Below are 19265 nucleotides of genomic sequence, written 5' to 3'. Positions count from 1 at the left end.
CTATGCATGCTCCCTAAAACTTTTTAAAGGTACCTTGGATTGAGAGGAATGTGAAGGAGCCATTACTGCCTCCATTTTGGAAAAGCTACAGCATGCTTTTGACTGTTGTTCTAGTCTTCCGCCTCACTGATGCAGGTTTAAATTCTATACAGAGCGATTTATGTTATTTATTTATTGTATTTATAAAGCGCCGACATATTATGCAGCGCTGATTACCTGTTATTGGTGAATGGCATTTAACATAATAGCTTTTAAGCAAAGTTGTTAATGTATTTTGTCCTATTAATGGATGTACTCTTTATTTCTGTTTTCTACATATGTACATTTTAGTATTCCTAATAATCAAGCTCCTGGCTTTAATTCTATAGTATTTAGTTACATGGTTCCAATTTATCCAGTCCAATTGGCTTAAAGCATTTATTGAATCACTTAACCTCAGAGCAGCAGCATTAATTGCAACGGGCTGTGCGTTCTTCTGCCAGTTCTGAGCACATATCAATGGTTGGCATTTATTTTAGCTCTTATAGTGTTGAATTAGCCTCAAAAATAAATACTACATTGAAATAGCTGTACAGGCAGCAGGCATACCTATTACCTACATTAAAATGCATTGGCAGTAGGCTTTAATTAAAAGTGCCTTGTGTGTTATCTTAGTAGGTCTGCTATAAAGTGCTTTCGACTTCAGAACAAATATGTGTCAGGAATTCATCTTCTGGAGAAATGATAAGAGCACTTCATTTCATAAGTACTTGTTTGCTGGATTATTGATTGGTGGCTTATAGTGATATTGACTGTTAGATACTGATGGGTCTGTGGGATGCTAACCAAAGCACTTCTGTCTAAAATAAGGAAAAAAGAAAAGGCGCTAGGTTTTTCCTCTTTTATGACTGGGAAAAAAGAAACTATGTGTCAAAACGGAACACCTAAGTGGTTGGGTTCAAATGAAAGAAACCATTTCCTGATTCATTTACTATGTGCTGGTCCTGAAAAAAGTGAAACTAGATCTCTTCACTGATTTACTGCCCTCCTACTCATATATTGATTTAGCACAGGTTGTTTTTTAGCACAGTTATTATGGAATAGGCTGCTTTTATCAGACCAAAACTGCTTTCCTTTGTGACAGTGTCCTTTTTACCCAATAAAGCTTAATAGCAAAATAAAGCTGTGATCTGAATCAAATCTCAGTCAAATGGACCTGAACTCTGGATACACATTTACCATTTTCTCAGAAAACTGTTTATTGTTAATAACAATTTCTGTCTCTTTACCTCTTCTCTCCAGGCAAAAAACATGTTTACACAAGTATATGGTATAATGAATCATGGAAAGAAGGTAAAAGGATGGAATTTGGCACAGGGGGCAGTGGTGGCACAGGGCCAGAGGGACAAAATGGAGGCTTCCTGATACTTATAAGATCAGACCTTGCAATGTCCCCTGCTCCAATGGTGCTGTTGCTGCTGCTCTTAAGGTCATTCTGATGCTGCTGCACACATTTAAGAAGCAGGTGAGCGATCACCTGTGGGCAGCGGGGGGGAGGAGCGGGGCTTCATCCAGGGGCCATGACTTCATCAGGAGGCAGTGGAGCAGTTTTGACTGGAAAGGAGGGAGAGCAGAGAGCAGGTGGGTGCAGCAGAGTGCTAATGCTGCTGAGGTGATCTTACTTTTTACTATCAGCAAGCACTGCAGCGGTGCCTGCCAGAACCAATGACCTCCAGGGGATGGCCTGGAATGCTATTGGTTAAAATAGGGCTTGGCTCTACAAATATTGAATCTTAGCATATGGTACATAAACAGCTGCAATGCCAATGGTATTTACAACTTGTGGGACAAAGAGGGAGAGTGGAAGGGTAAAAGGCTGTTCATATGAACATTCATTAAAAACAGATGATAGAAGAAGTGTTTGACAGACACATCTGGCATGTATATGTATATGTGGTCATAAAGAATCAGACTCAACTAGACAAATGAGAAGATCCAAAAACAGATCTTGTGACAGTGACGCAATGCACGTCTTCAGTCTTTTTCATCTCAGCTAGGACATACTGTATCTTCACCATGGTTGCTCACATCATCTTCGGCCTCTTTGGTACCCCCAGATTATTCAAATTTAACAGATCAAGAACTAATGGTTGGTAATTTGATCCCAATTATAAAGGGAAACTGGAGCAGTTTTTGCCAGCCAGCTGGTAGGAGAAATGATGGGGCAGCTGAGTGTTGGCCTCATCAACTGCTTTTAAGAGACCTTCCCTCATCCCATGCCCCAGTTGACCCACCAGCTATGCTGGCTGGGCAGGTGATCTCTTAGGTGCAAAGACAGACTTCCTCTAGAGTTCCATTTTGTGAGGTACATTTGTCTAATGCAATTCCAAGGGATGAAGTAAAGTAAGGACTAGTGGTGGTGGCCATTTTGGTGTAGTAAAGTGGGTGGACCCTGCCATTTTGGCAGATAGATTGTCTATTACAAGTGATTACAAGTGTTTCCTCATGATCCACTAGATGGCTCTGTACAATTAACAAGCTGACAACCCTCCAATTTATGCTATCTTTTATAAACGCTGAATATACTTATCTATAATTCTACCTTCTTAGAAGAATCTTGAGAACGAAAGGGTTCTTGTAAACTTGGCTTAGATTTCTTAAAGTGTTCTTGCTTCCAGGCGAGCAATGATTTCAAAGCTCAATTAAGTTATATAAGTCCATAGCATGAGTGTATGAAAGATTATTGAATAAGAAATTATATAAGTGCTGTCATATGTACATACTTTTCTATGAGAACTTATTTTAGCATAGTGAAGTTAGCCTTGATTTCTTATTGAATAAAAAAGGTCTTGCTCTACTTACATAACTGCAAAACTGCTGCGTAAATCTCCAATGAGGTCAAGCATGTGACCCATAAGCCAGTTTTCAGAATATTAATGCCACTCTGCAGAAGCTAAATGTTATAAATTAACCTTTGTCTCACTGCCCATGTTTGTTTGTCTTCTCTTTTTTACTAGTATGACATGATTCAGGTAAGTTGATAAAAGCACTGTGTTTTTTGTTGTTGTTTGGGGGACTTAACACTTTAGGTTAATTGAAAAAAAAACACAGGAGTGGATTACAATACAATATTAAAGACTATAAGCATGCATATCATATAGAAAAGCATGCTGATGATAAGTTTAAAGTGTATTCAATAATACACATTGTAAACGTAGTCAGCTTATACAAACTTGTCAGCATCAACAGGATAAATAAGCATACAGCAGGAATGGCAAATATGCAAATCTAAACAACATGAGATGTCTGAAATCTAACATGTAGTGAGTAACTGAACAAAGAAATAATAAAAATTAACTCATAGAAAACCAATAGTGCCTCTTCTATAAATCTTGGATACCAAACACTGATCTTCACGTTGTGGAAAAACCACAAATATACAGACCAATGTTACAATGTGTTCTATAATTAATGTTCCAAACCTTTTTGGATCTGTATGCTTGCAGGCCTTGGAATTTAATCACAGTGTGCAATATACTTATCACACTATGATATTGTATATTTATTTGCACTGCTCACCCATACACAACCAATTAGAAATCTTTTCAAAATATAGGACAAAATGGTATCACATGTATATGCTGAAAAATATATCAAAGTTATTCATAGAAAACGTGCATAATAAAAAAGGTTTAAAAACAAGAGCAAGTGGCGGAGCCACACAAAACACATTGCTGGCCAGCTAACCATATCAACTTCACCAACCACACATACCACACTCAGGTCAATCGAATAATGGCAAACCAGCTTGAAGGACTGGTGGAATACATCTGATATACTGTATTTTTCAACATATACACGTGATACCATTTTGTCCTATATTTTCAAAGTTACAGTGTGGCAGGGGTTGGGATGTGAAATATCTATGGGATGAAAATTAAATGTAAACTATTAATAATAATGATAATGATAATGATAATTATTATTATTATTATTATTATTATTATTCCATTTGATGCACTATTTTTAGGATTACTATTGTATTTCCAAATTTTATTTTGATGAGTACAAGTATTAATTTAAGCTAGTACCTACATGTAGCTGTCTGACACATCACCCAAACCACCTCAATTAACATCCTAGATCTTACACACTTTATACACGAATACTGAAAATAATAAGCAATATACACGAAAACTGAAAATAATAAGCAGTTCTTTTTGCAGGTTATGTCCTTAACATGGTAAATTCAATGGGGGGGGGGGGGGGGTTCTAGGTCTCCCTAACGATCTAGATAACATGCCATATCCACATAATCATTTAAACCCAAAGGTCCTTTTGCATCACTCTTAATAATCCATGATGTTTCTTTAGGTATGAGCATGTGTTCTCTGCCCATCTGGAGGGGGCAGGTACCTGCTCTAGGCTAGCCTATAATGGACTGTTTGGATGATGCCCATGCTCTGTCCTGAGGTGATCAATCAGTCTGCAACATCCTTTACCCAATCTATACACCTGAAATGTTCCAGCACCCATTCAAGAAATGATCCTGTATTATGATTCCCCAACTTTTATTGATTCATTTTCTGAAAGGCTGTGAAGTCCCAGACCAAAACAACAAGTCAACAACTACAAATCTGGACCATCTCCTGAGGCAACCACCATGGAGAACATCGGGTCCATACACATATTTCTCCTCCTACCATGCCAAAAACAAATTGGCATATGTGCATGATACCAATGTCCCCATAGTGGTGCCTGACAGCTTCCAATACCACCTGCCATCATAGATGAATGCATTGTGCATGAGCACAAACATTAGGCTTTCAAACCTCTGTCTGCCTAATACTGCAGGCTACATCTGGTTAACTAATGCTAGGAGCTACCTCCAGCTACCTATACTGAGAGATACTTATTACCAGATGGCACGTCTGACTATCATTTTGCAACTTTGTCAGCCTTGTCAGGTAAACTAACAGTTGGTTTAGTCCTTCCCGCCGATCTTCCTGCTCTTCAACTACCAAGCCTGTGACAGTTAGTTTACCTGACAAGGCTTCCCCTATGCTGGCTTTCTAGTTGCAGAAGTCCATCAGTGTTTAGTGCAGGGGCTGACGCTACAGGATATAGTGATATATGAATATTTAAAGGTACATGCTAGACAGTGAAAATAATTACACACTGAAGTTTCTGTATTATTGATGTAATTACTATGGGGTGATTAAAAACTAAATGTTTTGCGATAGTGGTCCTTAAATCACTGCAAATATATGATGTTACTGTCACTAACTCATAAACGCCCTACATGAACTTTATTTCCTTTTTCTAAATTTGTACTATGAAATACTGAATTATATCATGTATTTCTCAAATGTATCAGCACTTCAAATGTTCAGTTCACTTTAAATAACACAAAACCCTGTTTAAATGACATTTAATTAGAACACTTATTTTTTGGTGCAGCTCAATGGACTATTCCAGCATTGACATTAAATCAGATAAGCTACACATCTTCTTCTCTGTAAACTTTATGAGTAGAGCAGCTGAAAAATGAAACCTCAGAAGCAATCAAACAGCAAAATGTATTTTACAGTATAGTAGTCGTTAGATATATGGTTTCTCATTGTACTGTTCTACTACCAGTCTTTATTGCTTTCATTGCTCTCTTTGTTGGATTGTAAACAGCATGGTTTAACAAGCACTACATATCCCAAGTACAGATAAAAGCAACTACCTGGGCTACTGTAGGTTTACTGAATTCTGCAAAAAGCTGTGCAAATAAGGCTATGTGTGTGTGTTTGTGTGTGTGTGTGTTTGTGTGTGTATGTGTGTGTGTGTTTATATATTATTTATATAATTCTTAAAGCAGCAGGGACAGCCATACTGCTAAAATACATACCGTATTTTTCGGACTATAAGACGCTCCGGACTATAAGACGCACCCAAGTTTAGAGCATAGAAATCATGGAAAAAAAAATTATACTAAACCTGGTGCGTCCATGGTCCAGGAGCATCTTGTATATGTTCTGCCCCAATTATTGTCCCCCTTGTGCCTTCCTTGTACATCTTGTGTCCTTATTTCCTCCTGTATCCCCCATATCCTCCTCTGTCCCTGCATACTCTGTCCTCCAGTGGCTTCTCTGATAAAATCACAGAAACTGCAAACTATTGCCATTAACTAATTAGCTCCTTTAGCAGCTCTTCAGCTGAGTCCTGTCTATAGCAGCAGATCGCAAAGAAATCAACCTCTCAGCTGGCTGGCCATTAGGATGATCGCATCCTAATATGGAGAGGAAGACAGTGCTACCAGGAGGGTGCCTTGCTGGGGAGATGCTGCTTTTCATTACCAATGCCAGCAGGTGGCTTCCAGCATTCTGTGTCCCTTCCACCTGTCTTTGGCCCCCTCGGGTATCACTGTCCCCCTGCCCATCATCCACTCTGGTGTACACTGTCCCCCCAACCCCCCCCCCCTCTGGTGTCTGCTGTCCCCTGCCCATCATCCCCTCTGGTGTCTGCTGTCCCCCCCTCTGGTGTCTGCTGTCCCTGCCCATCATCCCCTCTGGGGTACACTGTTCCCCCTCTGGTGTCTGCTGCCCCCCTCTGGTGTCTGCTGTCCCCTGCTCATCATTCCCTCTGGGGTACACTATCGCCCCTTTGGTATCCCTGTCCCCTGCCCATCATCCCCTCTGGTGTACACTGTCCCCCACCCCCCTCTCTGGTATCGCTGTCCCCCATCCCCGTGACCCCTCTGGTGTCTGTCATCCCCTCTGGTGTACACTGTCCCCCCCCCCTCTGGTATCGATGTCCCCATCCTCGTGACCCCTCTGCTGGCCTCTGTCCCTTTAAAATAGATAACGAGAGCGCTGCAGATTACTAGCAAGTACCGGTATATACACACCGAGGGAAGGGGCCACACATCTTCACATATCCCTCCTCCACTTCGGTGTCCTTTGCCCCCCAACAGAAAACGCTGAAGGTTACCGGCATGTTTTTTCAGAACACGGGAAGGAGCCACACAGCTTCAGAATGCAATGCCCAATCAGGCAGGGGGCGCTGCGCTAGCCGGCCAATCACAGACTTCCCGATAGTCTCGAGGGCGGGACAAGGGCTCTATCAGCCGGGCTGGTGATTGGGAGGAAGCAGTGAGAATAGAGTGCTGTGATTGGCCGGCTCGCACAGCGCCCCCTGCCTGATTGGGTATTGCGTTCCGATGCTGTGTGGCTCCTTCCCGTGTTCTGAAAAAACTTGCTGGTAACCTGCAGCGTTCTCTATCGGGGGGCAAAGGACACCGGCGTGGAGGAGGGATATGTGAAGATGTGTGGCCCCTTCCCTCGGTGTGTATATACCGGTACTTGCTAGTAATCTGCGGTGCTCACAGTATCTATGTTAAAGGGACAGAGGACATCAAAGGGGTCACGGGGATGGGGACAGCGATACCAGAGGGGGGGGGCAGTGTACACCAGAGGGGATAACAGCAGACACCAGAGGGGTCAAGGGGAAGGACAGTGGCAGTCACAAAATTTAATATTCGGACTATAAGACGCACCAACTTTTCCCCCCCACCTTTGGGGGAGAAAAAGTGTGTCTTATAGTCCGAAAAATACGGTATATAAGTAGATAAAAACTACACTTTGGAGTTGGAAAATATTTTTTTTTGTTTAACGTTATCAACAGCATCTTGTGTCTAGTTGGAGGAGTTATATGCTCTGTCTATTGCCTGATGAAGTGGGATCGTACCTGTGAAACGCGTTGCACTGCACTTTGCAGTATGTAAATAAAAAAAATGTTGAACATTATCCAATGTTGAACATTACCACCACCGCCTCCTCTATTTTTAACATTTTAGCTAATTTTACCCATTGACACCTCTGTCTGCTTGTGCATAGAGAAATACTTGTTCTACTTACATAACATGTGTATTGTACATGTTTTGATTTCAGTGAATTTTACTTAGTAAATAAAGAGAAAACTGTTTCAGGCATTTTACATTTTTGATGTCTCTGACTAAACCCAATCCTGATGCAAGTTCATCTCTTACTCTTTTTTTTTTTCTCCGATGCACTGTCATATCTAGCTTTGTAAACACATGCAAGCTCAGCATAGATCGTATTTCAGCAGCTTCTCAGCCTCGTGTCACACTGAACTGCCCTCAGGTCAATTAGTGAGGAGCAGGAATGTGGGAGGCGAGGTAACGAGCTTCCTTCTTGTCGGCAATGTACTGCGTGTACATGTAATGTGCAATGTAATGAAATAAGATGTATTACAGCAGAAACATTTACGAATAGATTGGAATGTTTGCAATGCAGGGTCAGGTTGTAGCCTGTATAATAAATGCAGAGCAGTAGGTAAATGGAATTTGATTTTATGGCTGACAATCCCACTTTAAAATTGTTACTGAAACAGAATTCCATGAAAGAAAATGTGTCATATATATGTTTAAGCAAATACCAGAATATAATTGGAGCATTTAGAGCAGAATGTAATGTTGGAACTTTCGACCTCTGTGTCAGACAATTTTTTTTCAAAGCTGTTATGTGCCTGAAGTCAAGTCTTCCGCTGCACCGTGCTGGGTCATATGCCACAGCAGTGCCCCACTGAACGTCCCATTTCCCAATCAATGACAAACCAGTCATTAATTACAAAACTGGAGGCCAAAGAACGAAGAAGCACAATTATCAGTCTCTCCTGTCCTGTGGAGGAATTGCAGCAGTCTGAGTGGCTGTTTCTAAGGAAATAGTGGTACAAATTTGCTGTAAAAAGCCTGTTCCAACTCCCACAGAGATTGTGTCAAGTGGTCTTTCATCACATTTAGTAATGAATCCGACCTGTTGTGAACTTTTTATAAAATCAGTTTGAAATACTGCTAGGGGTGCATGACAGGCATAAGACTCCTACATTCTGCTGGCCTCTGCACTGACACCTGCTCCAGTGTATACCTTCATATTGTGCCTGCATTGCCCCCCCTCCCACCTACATGTATTGCAGAGGTTAAGAGCAAAAGTTGTAAGTTACAGCTGGTGGTGGGAGTTTACAAATACTGACCCTAGTGTAGCTTTTTCTATGCACCTCCAAACAAGCTTAGACAACAGTCTAAGGAATAATGTTAGCATGTAAGGATGATAAACAGTTTATTAAAAGTAGAGAGAGAAAATGTATCAATCACAGTAAATTGCCGCTTAAAAAAGCATGAATATGATATACAACAGTGTTTTGTTTTCTTGGCACCAGCCTTTGACAAGATAAATCAGGTGAAATGATTGTTGTATGTGGTCCAGTGTTAGTCATGGAGAGAATCCAAAGACATAACAACTAGTGATGATTGTAAGCTGCTAACTATGATTCAAGAAAATTTCATGTAATTTTTTGCATTTACAGCTATGCATAAATATAATTTAGACATTAAACTGATTTTGTGTAATCCATTTTAAAAATGCAAAGGAAAAATGTTTTTTTAAACTCAGAAAAATTACAGTTTTAGGCCTCTTGCACACTGCAAGCGATTCAGATTCCGCTTTTTAATCAGTTTTTACATCCGATTCAGATTCCGATTTGCAGTGTGCAGGGAGCAAACTGCAAATCGGAATCGGAATCGGATGTAAAAACTGATTAAAAAGCAGAATCTGAATCGGAATCACTTGCAGTGTGCAAGAGGCCTAAAAACCATTTTTCCTTTGCATTTTAAAAATGGATTATCTCGAAAACCATTGGTCTTTTTGAAAATGTTTTTGTTTAACTTGTTACCACTATTCCCCTTAACATACGTAGCAATTGTGGTGACAATAGCATGTATGTGGACATTGCTATTAAGCATAGTGTTGGGTGAACAGTGTTCGCCACTGTTCGGGTTCTGCAGAACATCACCCTGTTCAGGTGCTGTTCGAGTTCGACCGAACATCTGATGGTGTTCGGCCTTTTAGTTCGGGTTCGCCCGAACTACTCAATGCCCCCCGAACAGGTCCCCTGTTCGCCCGAATACGGCCCCCCTACGGGGGCGCAGGCATAAGGGGGAGCATGCCCCGATCGCGGGGGGGGGGTCGGAAATTCCCCCCACCCCCTCCGCTAGCGCCCCCCCCCCTCTGCCCGCTTCCCCATAAAAAAAGTTTGCAGAAAGTTAATAGTACCTGGTGGGTGGCTGGCTGGCAGTGACTAGGAGACGTGTTGAGGCCGGGCAGCGGGCGGTTCAGCGGTAGTACCCTTGTGGTACTTCTGCCCTTTCTCTGACCTCACGTCCTCTACGTGATGACGCATACGAGGGTACGCGTCACGCGTACCTTCGTATGCGTCATCACGTAGAGGACGTGAGGTCAGAGAAAGGGCGGAAGTACCACAAGGGTACTACCGCTGAACCGCCCGCTGCCCGGCCTCAACGCGTCTCCTAGTCAGACTCCTCCTCACTCATCTCACCACTGCCAGCCAGCCACTAGGTACTATTAACTTTCCGCAAACTTTTTTTATGGGGAAGCGGGCAGAGGGGGGAGCGCTAGCGGAGGGGGTGGGGGGGGGAATTTCCGACACCCCCCCCCCCCCCCCCGCAATCGGGGCATGCTCCCCCCTTATGCCTGCGACCCCATTGGGCCCCCAAAAGCGGCATGTTCGGAGGTCCCATTGACTTCCATTGAGTTTGGGGTTCGGGCCGAACATGCCGAACATCTGGCCCATGTTCGGCAGAATGGACCCGAACCCGAACATCCAGGTGTTCGCCCAACACTAATTAAGCACTAAATTCCGCACAAAGTTACGTAAAAAGTATGTGAAATTTCTGTCCTGATTACTTTAACATACGAAATGAACAACAATTTTTCCAGAGATTTCTCAATGTGAAATTATGATTAAGCAAGATTCATACTTATCACTAATAACAACAAAAGTTGTTTAGGAAATACCTTTAATGACTAAAAGTACAGGATTTCTTTGCAAGCTTTCAAAACTTTTTTTGAAAGTTTTACATAAGAACGTAGGTTCCTACCAAGATCCTATTTAACATAGGCAATCTGATTTTTTTTCCAATGGTAAAAAAGAAAAACAGATTTTGCTTTTCAAAAATTCTTCTTTGCTTCTGTTTTTTGTTTGTTTTTTTGTTTTGTTTATTTGTGGGGGAGGTGTTCTTTAAGTGCCCTGTGTCCACATCATGCCTTCTGCTGCCAATGCCGTCTTTGCACAAGGCATTATAATATATACTTTTTCTAACTTGAGAACCTGTAGTTATTATTATACCATATGAAAAGTATTTGGAAAAGTGAGGATTTCTGAAAGTTATTGTTATATGGTAAGATCTGGGATACATAAGTACAGCATAGGCCTATATTCAATTCCCTTTCTCTCTTAAGTTTTCTCTTAGGAGATCATTTTTCATCTTCTGTTTAAAATAACTATTCAGCACTCTGCAATTGAAAAAAAAAATACCAAAAAGTAGGTGAAAAGGTACTGTCAAAATTATTCTCAATATGTTCTTGATTTTCTGGAGGCTTAAAATGCATTTTATTGATAAGATGTGAAAATATCACCTAGGAGAAAACTAAGAGGAGAGAGTGCCTAGGATCAGGCCAATAGTCTCAGTTGTGTTGCTCACTATTAAGCCTGACTATATTTACATGGACTGGAATCTGATAAGAGCTGCAATGCTCTAATGATTTATAAATGGAACTAAACACAAATGTTTAGTGCTTGACCCTCCTGTAATTAAAACATGCCTGTTTTATTTTACCCTAAAACTGTATATAGTCAGATTGGATGGTGATCATCTGATGTTTTTCACAGCCTAATCCTTGGCCTATATGCTGGCGTTGCAAACTAAATATATTTGAATGGCTGGAATAGATCGACACAGTAGATAGATAGATAGATAGATAGATAGATAGATAGATAGATAGATAGATAGATAGATAGGCAGGCAAGCAAATAGAGACCACAAAGAGATAAATGGATAGAATGATATTACTACGTGAATGGAAAATAGGTAGATGTAATCATTACCACTTCTTGTAATGATGGGCCCTGCAGAAACCACAGCATTTCCAGAGAGACCCTGGGGAGTTATGGTTGTCTTCATACGTACGTCTCTTCTTTCCCTGTTGTGGCAGGTCTGTAGGGTTATATAATGTAAGCCATTAATATTCCATTTGCTATTGTAAATCGCAGTGCTTCACGGTTTTCAGCCTCATTACTTCAAAATAGCATTCAGTATAACTATAAAACTATTGCATTCATGCTGAATATATATAATCTATAATACGTATATACAGCATGTCATCTCCATTTTACAATTGTTGTAGTGTATACATTTTTATGTTTTCTTTGTATTCTGACTAAATCACCATTGAAGACCAACCCTTTTATTTCATTATTTTGATTTCCATAGCCTAACTAGCATAGTTGTCACAGCAGCCCACATGTTATAAATCACGAGTGCTAAAGTGTAGGACATTAACCATTTAGAGGAACCACTAGGATCTTTGTAACCAGTTATTCCTGACTGCGCTCTTAACACAGTGAACATCTGAATACGATGTTGCTAATTGAATTATTACAAAGCATCTCTAAAAGTACTGTCAACTAAATTTCATGTTGTTTAGATGAAATGAACACAGTTCACTTTCTAAAACCATACTAAAGCTACTTGGAATAAATATCTTCCAAAATGTTCTTCTGCGATTACTTCAAGTGACAGTTTAGTATATAACTCATCCTCTGCTGACCAGTTGCTTCTGTACTATGGAGAGAAGAGGGCGAGCAGGAGCATGTCAGAACATTGACCTCAATTCTGGTAAGGTTATAAAACAAATTACCTCATGTGAGGTAATTTACCTCATAAGGTAATGACATTTAGCAATTCTGGTAGGTTTTAGTCATGAGGTAAATTATGAGGTAATTTATGAGGTAATTTACAGAAAATAGCTATTCTCATGGAAGTTAGGGGGCATGTTAGGCTGTTAGCACATAATTTACCCATCAGTTTAAGACCTGCCTGTACCTGGAGGTAAAGTCAATTTGTGTACAATTTGCAGTTTTTAGTGGAGTTCCTATTGCTATTTTATTGTCGTTCTTATTCAGGCTGTGTAATAGAAAAGAATAGTAGAAATAAAACTCCAAATATTTACTGGATTTTTTTTATAAGGGGTGACTATGAATATACTTTTCATAGGTCGCTACATAATCAAATACACCTTCCACTCTCAAAAAGAAAAAAAAAACATCTTCAAAAGACTATCTTAGCTTATGGAATACAATTAAAGACTAGTATTAATTATTTACTGCATGCTTACCGCTGAAATACCTCATGTTTTACCTCACTTTATGCATTTACCTCATGTTTTACCTCATGTTCGAAAATGGAGAAAAATATTTCAGAATTGCTAAAAAAAAAAAAGAGGAAAATACCACATGAGGTATTTTACCTACAAAAAAATATTTACCTCACATAGCTACCAAAATTTAGGCCATTATGTTTTTACAATTACTGACACTCCATAAGAAACTAAGGAAGGAATAAGAGGAGGTGCCTGATGATGATACCATTATTTAAATTCAGTAAAAGGAGTTTAATTGCTGGCTTACCTTCTAACAGAAATTACAACCAGCCCTTAGCCAAATGTTTATTAGTATGGAGCATTGGACAAAGGATTGCATGGCCAAACCCACTTCATCAGGTCATGAACACTGGCAGAGCATGGCTAAAACAAAATGCATAAGTACCTATATTTGCATATTAATAAACCTTTGGCTAATAACTGGTTGTAAGTATTTAAGGCTTGAAGTTTCCTTTACCAGGACTCATCTTCATTCATTTTAAATTCACTCACTCCCCATTTCCAGTAGCTTTTTAATCTTCTCAAAAACTGTTCCTATTGATTTTTTTTCTCCTTTAACTCTCTTTTTCCTACCTGTCCCCTTCAGCATTCATTCAGTCCCTCATTTATCCCCACCAATTCGCAATCCATCTCCTACCCATCTTCTTAAATGCTTTCTCCATCCCCTTGTTGTCTTTACCTTTAGACCTCATCTTCATCTTACATTTGAAACAATAATTTCAATTGTAATAAGAATAAGAGACTACAAAGACACAACCTCTCTATCATATGTATCATGTGCCCGAGACAGTGTGTGTTCACCTTGTATTTTGTGTTCTCCATATAGAAAAGGTCATTATTAGACTTTTATTTAGAGAAAATGTTTTATTTTCCTTTCTATAGGAAACTTAACTGGAACTTTGCATTGAGTTAATCATATTCAGTCACTAATGATTAATAGACTGAAAGCCTGAGGAATGAAGATGTGAGTTAACTAACTGTTAGCTTCTGAACCTGATTAAGGCAATGTAACATTCCACCTTATCCCTTGTGAATTCTACCCACTGTTGAAAGAATGCATACTCTTCTACTGAATTAAAAGCTCTTCTCTAGTATTTGTAATTATGCACTACAGACTATAGATTTTTCAAGGAAGATGGACAGGATGTTCACTCTATGGTCAAGCAAGATTCCCATTGTTTAAATCAATAGGCAAATGGTAAGCCCTGGTGGGAGATTCAAAGATGGTTTTGCCAGAGTTCCATTTACAGCTCTCTGTAACTTCTTTCCTGTCTATTCTGATGTTAGGAAACATCACTACTGGGAAAAAAAGCCCATACCAAGTATACAGAGGTTTACTGGCAATAGGAAACAGTAATGAGTGTCCCATCCTGATACTGTAAGTATCAATCAATGGCTTTGACACAGTTAACCATTACACCTTGTTAAGCATGTTTTAGGAGTACTGTGGAATTCATAATTCATATTCATAATTCATAAGTTATTCATTGTTACATAGGTTTAAAACCAACCAGAAAAAAAATCAATAGTTCAAATCCTTGTATCTTTAGGATCGTTTTTGTCAAACTCCTACTACTAAAGTATATTGTACCCCACACCTATCATAAATAGTTAGTGTCATTACTTAAAAGGTACCTGTACTGAGTTACAAAATTTACACACAATGTACCTGCAAATAAAGATTAGATACTTACCTCACCATAAGTTTATTTCAGAAGCCCCTAGTCCGGCAATGATCCGTTCCAATTCAAACTAGAACTAGTCGTACTTAACCTTCCAAAAGCTGGAGGCCTTTCAGGCCAAGTTCTGAACACACTGTCCCTCTCCTCATACACATCCCCCATGGGCTTGTGCATGTTGACACTCAAGAGAACAATAACATAGGTTCATGAAGCACTGACCCAGAAACTGTCACAGAGTTGGAGCCTTTTTTCAAGTGAAGATTGGAGAATTTCATCTATCCAGGTGGACTAACAGTACACCAGAGAGGAGAAAAAGATTGAAGAGTAGACAATGTGGGGTAAGTATTATTTTTCAGTTCAGGTTTGCTTTAAGTGTTTTTTTAAAAATAGGCACTAATTGATACGGCAATACACCAGCATTATTGAACTAAATGATCTAGATAAGAACTGAGTAACTAGTATTACTTTAAAATGGGGAAAAGCAGTGGCAAAATCCATCTCCCAATGCAAGTTTTCTTAAATAAAGCAGTAACCTTTGAAATAACCTACTTTTTCCTCATTGTATGTAGCTTTATTTTGCGACAACTTACGGGTGTTAGAAAAGGACAGTCATCTGATCTGCACAACTTTGTTACGCAGTGTAAGAAAACAGTGGACATTTTCTGGTTCTTGTGCTTGACGAATCGGAACACTTCAAAGGAAAACCTTCCCATCTGGCTTTTACCATTTTCAAAAATTGTCGTCTGAGGGTCTTTGTCACAGCTTTGTAAAAAAAAAAAAAAAAAATATATATATATATATATATATATATAAAGCATATGATCAAACAATGGCACACATAAATGACACAATTAATTCAGAAGATAATTAACTTGTTGTACACCTAAGCAATTGTAAATGCTTCCTATAACTTGATAGCTTTCATGAACTGTGCAAAGCATCGAGGATCACAATAATTATCCTTGTCCAGTTTTTAACCAGAAGAATAACACTCCCATAAACAAAGTAATTAAAATATATTAGCATAATAATGCATAACTTTGATAATGAGCAATACATCTATGTAATTACTGTGGTGCATTCTAGTGAAGATATTTCATGTAGGAATGAATACTGAGCTCGCTGAGCTTGTATGCTGTCTCTGCACATATACAATTCTTCTAAGGTATGAAGCACTAGCTCTGACACTATGCTGGAGAAATAGAGAATGGACATCACAGAGCTTTGTGGTCAACTGCATAACTGGATGCATAAATCATGCCAATTAATCTAAGCTTTGATTTTGATAAAGCTTGAATCCACTACCAAAGCATCGTTTAATGGGACTGAAAGCTTGTGTGGAGGTTTTATCTTCTAACTGTTCCAGAAGTGCATCATCTTAATTACACATTTTCAGCTTTACCGTATCCTGGTAATGGTTTCTAAAGAATTCATCAACAGTGCACAATAGTGTTTCTAAACACTGATGGGGATTATGAAGAGACAAGTAATATGACATAAACATGTGCATGTACAGTCCCAATACTACTTAATGGAATACTATCAATGGAAGCATTTTTTTTAATGCTGTATGTTAGGGCACACATTACCACAAGTACTAGGGGCAGTTACCTTTCTCACACAGCTCTGCCTCTCTGCTATAAAATCCTCCATCAGTTTTTAGATACAAAAGTGATGGCTCTTAAAGGGCTAGACCATGTCCTTGCAAAGGGGGGTTGCTATTAACTCATCAGTATATAGTTTAATTATCCCTTTGCTGAAGCAATCTTATTCAGATGGTGGTAAGGGGTTAAAGATTCTAGCAATGTGTGTTCCTTGTCTTCCTTTCTATGACTGATAAAGATCCTGCTCCATCTCAGCAGCCTGTGAAGTAGATGCAGCCTGGAGTGTATCATCATCACAAGCCAGTCAGTCAGTCAGGAATAGTGTACAGTATACATAATACACATCTCCCTCTTTCAGCAATATTACAGCACATCTAGTTACCTGTTACTTCCTCAGATCAGCCCCCCCCCCCCCCCTCAGTCTCTCCTGCATGCTGTGACACAGTGAAGTGTATCTGTGAGCTGTGTGAGGAATTAAGGATGATTTTTAAGCAGGGAGAGAGGGAGAGAGAATTGGGTGAACAAATAAAGTTCCCCTAGTACTAGTCGTAGTGTGTACCCTAATATAGAGTATTTTTTAAAAAGTTGTTTTAATCGATAGTATTCCTTTAAGACTAGTCTGTGTTTCTTTTTTTTACCACTTTAAGGGTTCAGAGAATCCAGATAAAAAGTTCAATAGTTTATGATTTGTTTGTCTTTAGTTGTCTAAGACAAATTATGATTGCTTTGAACTCTAAGGAGAGACTAGCACATTAACAGTGTTTATTCATCAACAAGGTTTTTTTAATTCCCTAACTGTTATCCTTTGTGAATACCTACATTTTTAATCTTTAACAAATTTTATTTCGAATTAGGGCTATAGATGCAGTTGTTTATATTTTTGGTTCATTTTCACTTCAGGTTTGCTCTAAGTCCCATGCATGCATAGTTGTTTGTCAACCAAAACAATTGTTTGTGATTATTTTGAGAGGGATTGCAGCTTCTTACAAAACATCTGCTTCGTGGATGAGATAGATTTTGCTAATTACATGGCAGCTTTTTTCTTCCCCTTTGTAGAGCCACCTGGTGGATGGGACAATCATGTGTGACAAGTTTACACCTAAAGTGGGGAGAGTAATAGATACCAGACTTTTTTTCCCCATATTGGCATTACAGCAGAAACCATGTGTCTACATGAGGAGGCAAACTTGTAATCCACAGAAGGTCAGTTGTATGATCTCAATCTGCTAATGAGAACCTTCTCAGGCTCCAGAGGTCATCGAGGTCTTATGACTATACGGATAATTGCACTATTACAGGATGGAACAACTTCTTTTTTTTTTTAATCTGAAATATTCAATTCCAAAGGTAATACTTTAACAGAAAAAAAAGCATGGCTCTGTGGGCGCAGCGCAAGGAGGCCTTTTTCTTGCAACAGTACACACATGAATTTAGGAGTCTGTACCAACTGTTAAAAAAGATCAAGACTGAAGACCCACTTTCATGAGGCTAAAGGTGGCCATACATGGTAGAATTTTTCATTTATTTTCGATTAGATAATTTAGTTCGATTATTCCGTTAGATCGAATATAAAGATTTTTCCAGCATGTCCGAACAAATTTTTCTTGAAAAAATTGGCTAATCGTTCGAATTTCTTGATCGAAAAAAAAAAGCATTTTCAACTTTCATTCGATTCGATCATTTAGATCGAACAAACGGGAAAATCAAACATTTTTATTGTACCATGTATGGGCACCATAAGTATGATCAATGTAACATCATACATAAAAAGTCATATGCAGAAATTTACATTTTGTGGATATGTACAGCATTAAACTGCCTGTGTTCCCTTTCATTATCATCATTTATTTATACCAATCTTCTATAGCACTTTACAGAGACCACAGTCATGTCAACCTTTGTCCCTTTGGATATCTCACAATCTAGTTCCTTGCATAATTATGGTTTAGTATACCTATTATAGGATAAGGTAAAGTTTATGTTAACATTTTTGTTCCTTGTGTTTTTATGTGTTTGTGCGTTTGACTGTGTGCAAGCTCCTTGCTGTAAAAAAAATATTTTCCAAAGGTAGACTTATTTTGTTAAAAAAAAACATCACTGTGAGGTGCAGCAGACAATCTCTGTCTTGTTACTTTGAAAAATGGAAACCTCATTTTTTTATTAACCTCCTCATGACCACTGACCTCTAGCCCCTTAAAGGAAACCTGAGATGAACAGGTACCTTTAAAATAAACATACCCCCGAAAGTGTATGCCAAATACAGGCTATTCCTGTTATTTTGGTTGCTCTCTTGTGCTGCTCATTTCATTCTTAATTTTTCATTTTTATCCTGCCTAAAATCCAAGAAGGCCACCATCTGCTTCTGGGTCAGTGTCACAAAGTGTAAAGTTCTCCATAAATAATGTATGCCGGGACATATATATATTAGTAAAAAAACCTGCAGACATATACACACAAAGACAATTACTTTTATTTATTCATGTAAAACCAAAGACAAGCACAGCTGCTGGCGCTGCATTTGATCTGTGTACAGTCATCATCATTATAAAGCAGTGTCCCTGTATGTTCCTGGCTCAGATGGGGAGAGAGATAAGTGAGTAACTCAAGATGGGACACTAATTAGCTGGGTAGATAAATAAATCTATGTTTCCTGAGCTGCTTCTCCCATCACAGGCACTGCTCTCTGTGATGCAGTT

The 19265-nt window shown here is 39.1% G+C and overlaps 1 protein-coding gene across 1 annotated transcript in view; it reads right to left on the bottom strand.

Annotated features, from left to right (window-relative positions):
• Window positions 1-19265, bottom strand: part of ZPLD1 (zona pellucida like domain containing 1) — a 344870-nt gene that overhangs the window by 9886 nt on the left and 315719 nt on the right. The window contains exons 8-9 of the mRNA XM_068265320.1: window positions 15556-15727; window positions 11950-12058 (exon numbers count right to left, since the gene is read on the bottom strand). Of these exons, the coding sequence (XP_068121421.1) occupies window positions 11950-12058; window positions 15556-15727 (281 nt within the window). The remainder of the gene's footprint in view (window positions 1-11949; window positions 12059-15555; window positions 15728-19265) is intronic.

Source organism: Hyperolius riggenbachi, chromosome 2, assembly GCF_040937935.1.
Source record: "Hyperolius riggenbachi isolate aHypRig1 chromosome 2, aHypRig1.pri, whole genome shotgun sequence".
Taxonomy (NCBI): domain Eukaryota; kingdom Metazoa; phylum Chordata; class Amphibia; order Anura; family Hyperoliidae; genus Hyperolius; species Hyperolius riggenbachi.
Note: the sequence above shows the minus strand (reverse complement) of the source record. Positions and strands in the feature narration are given on the sequence as shown.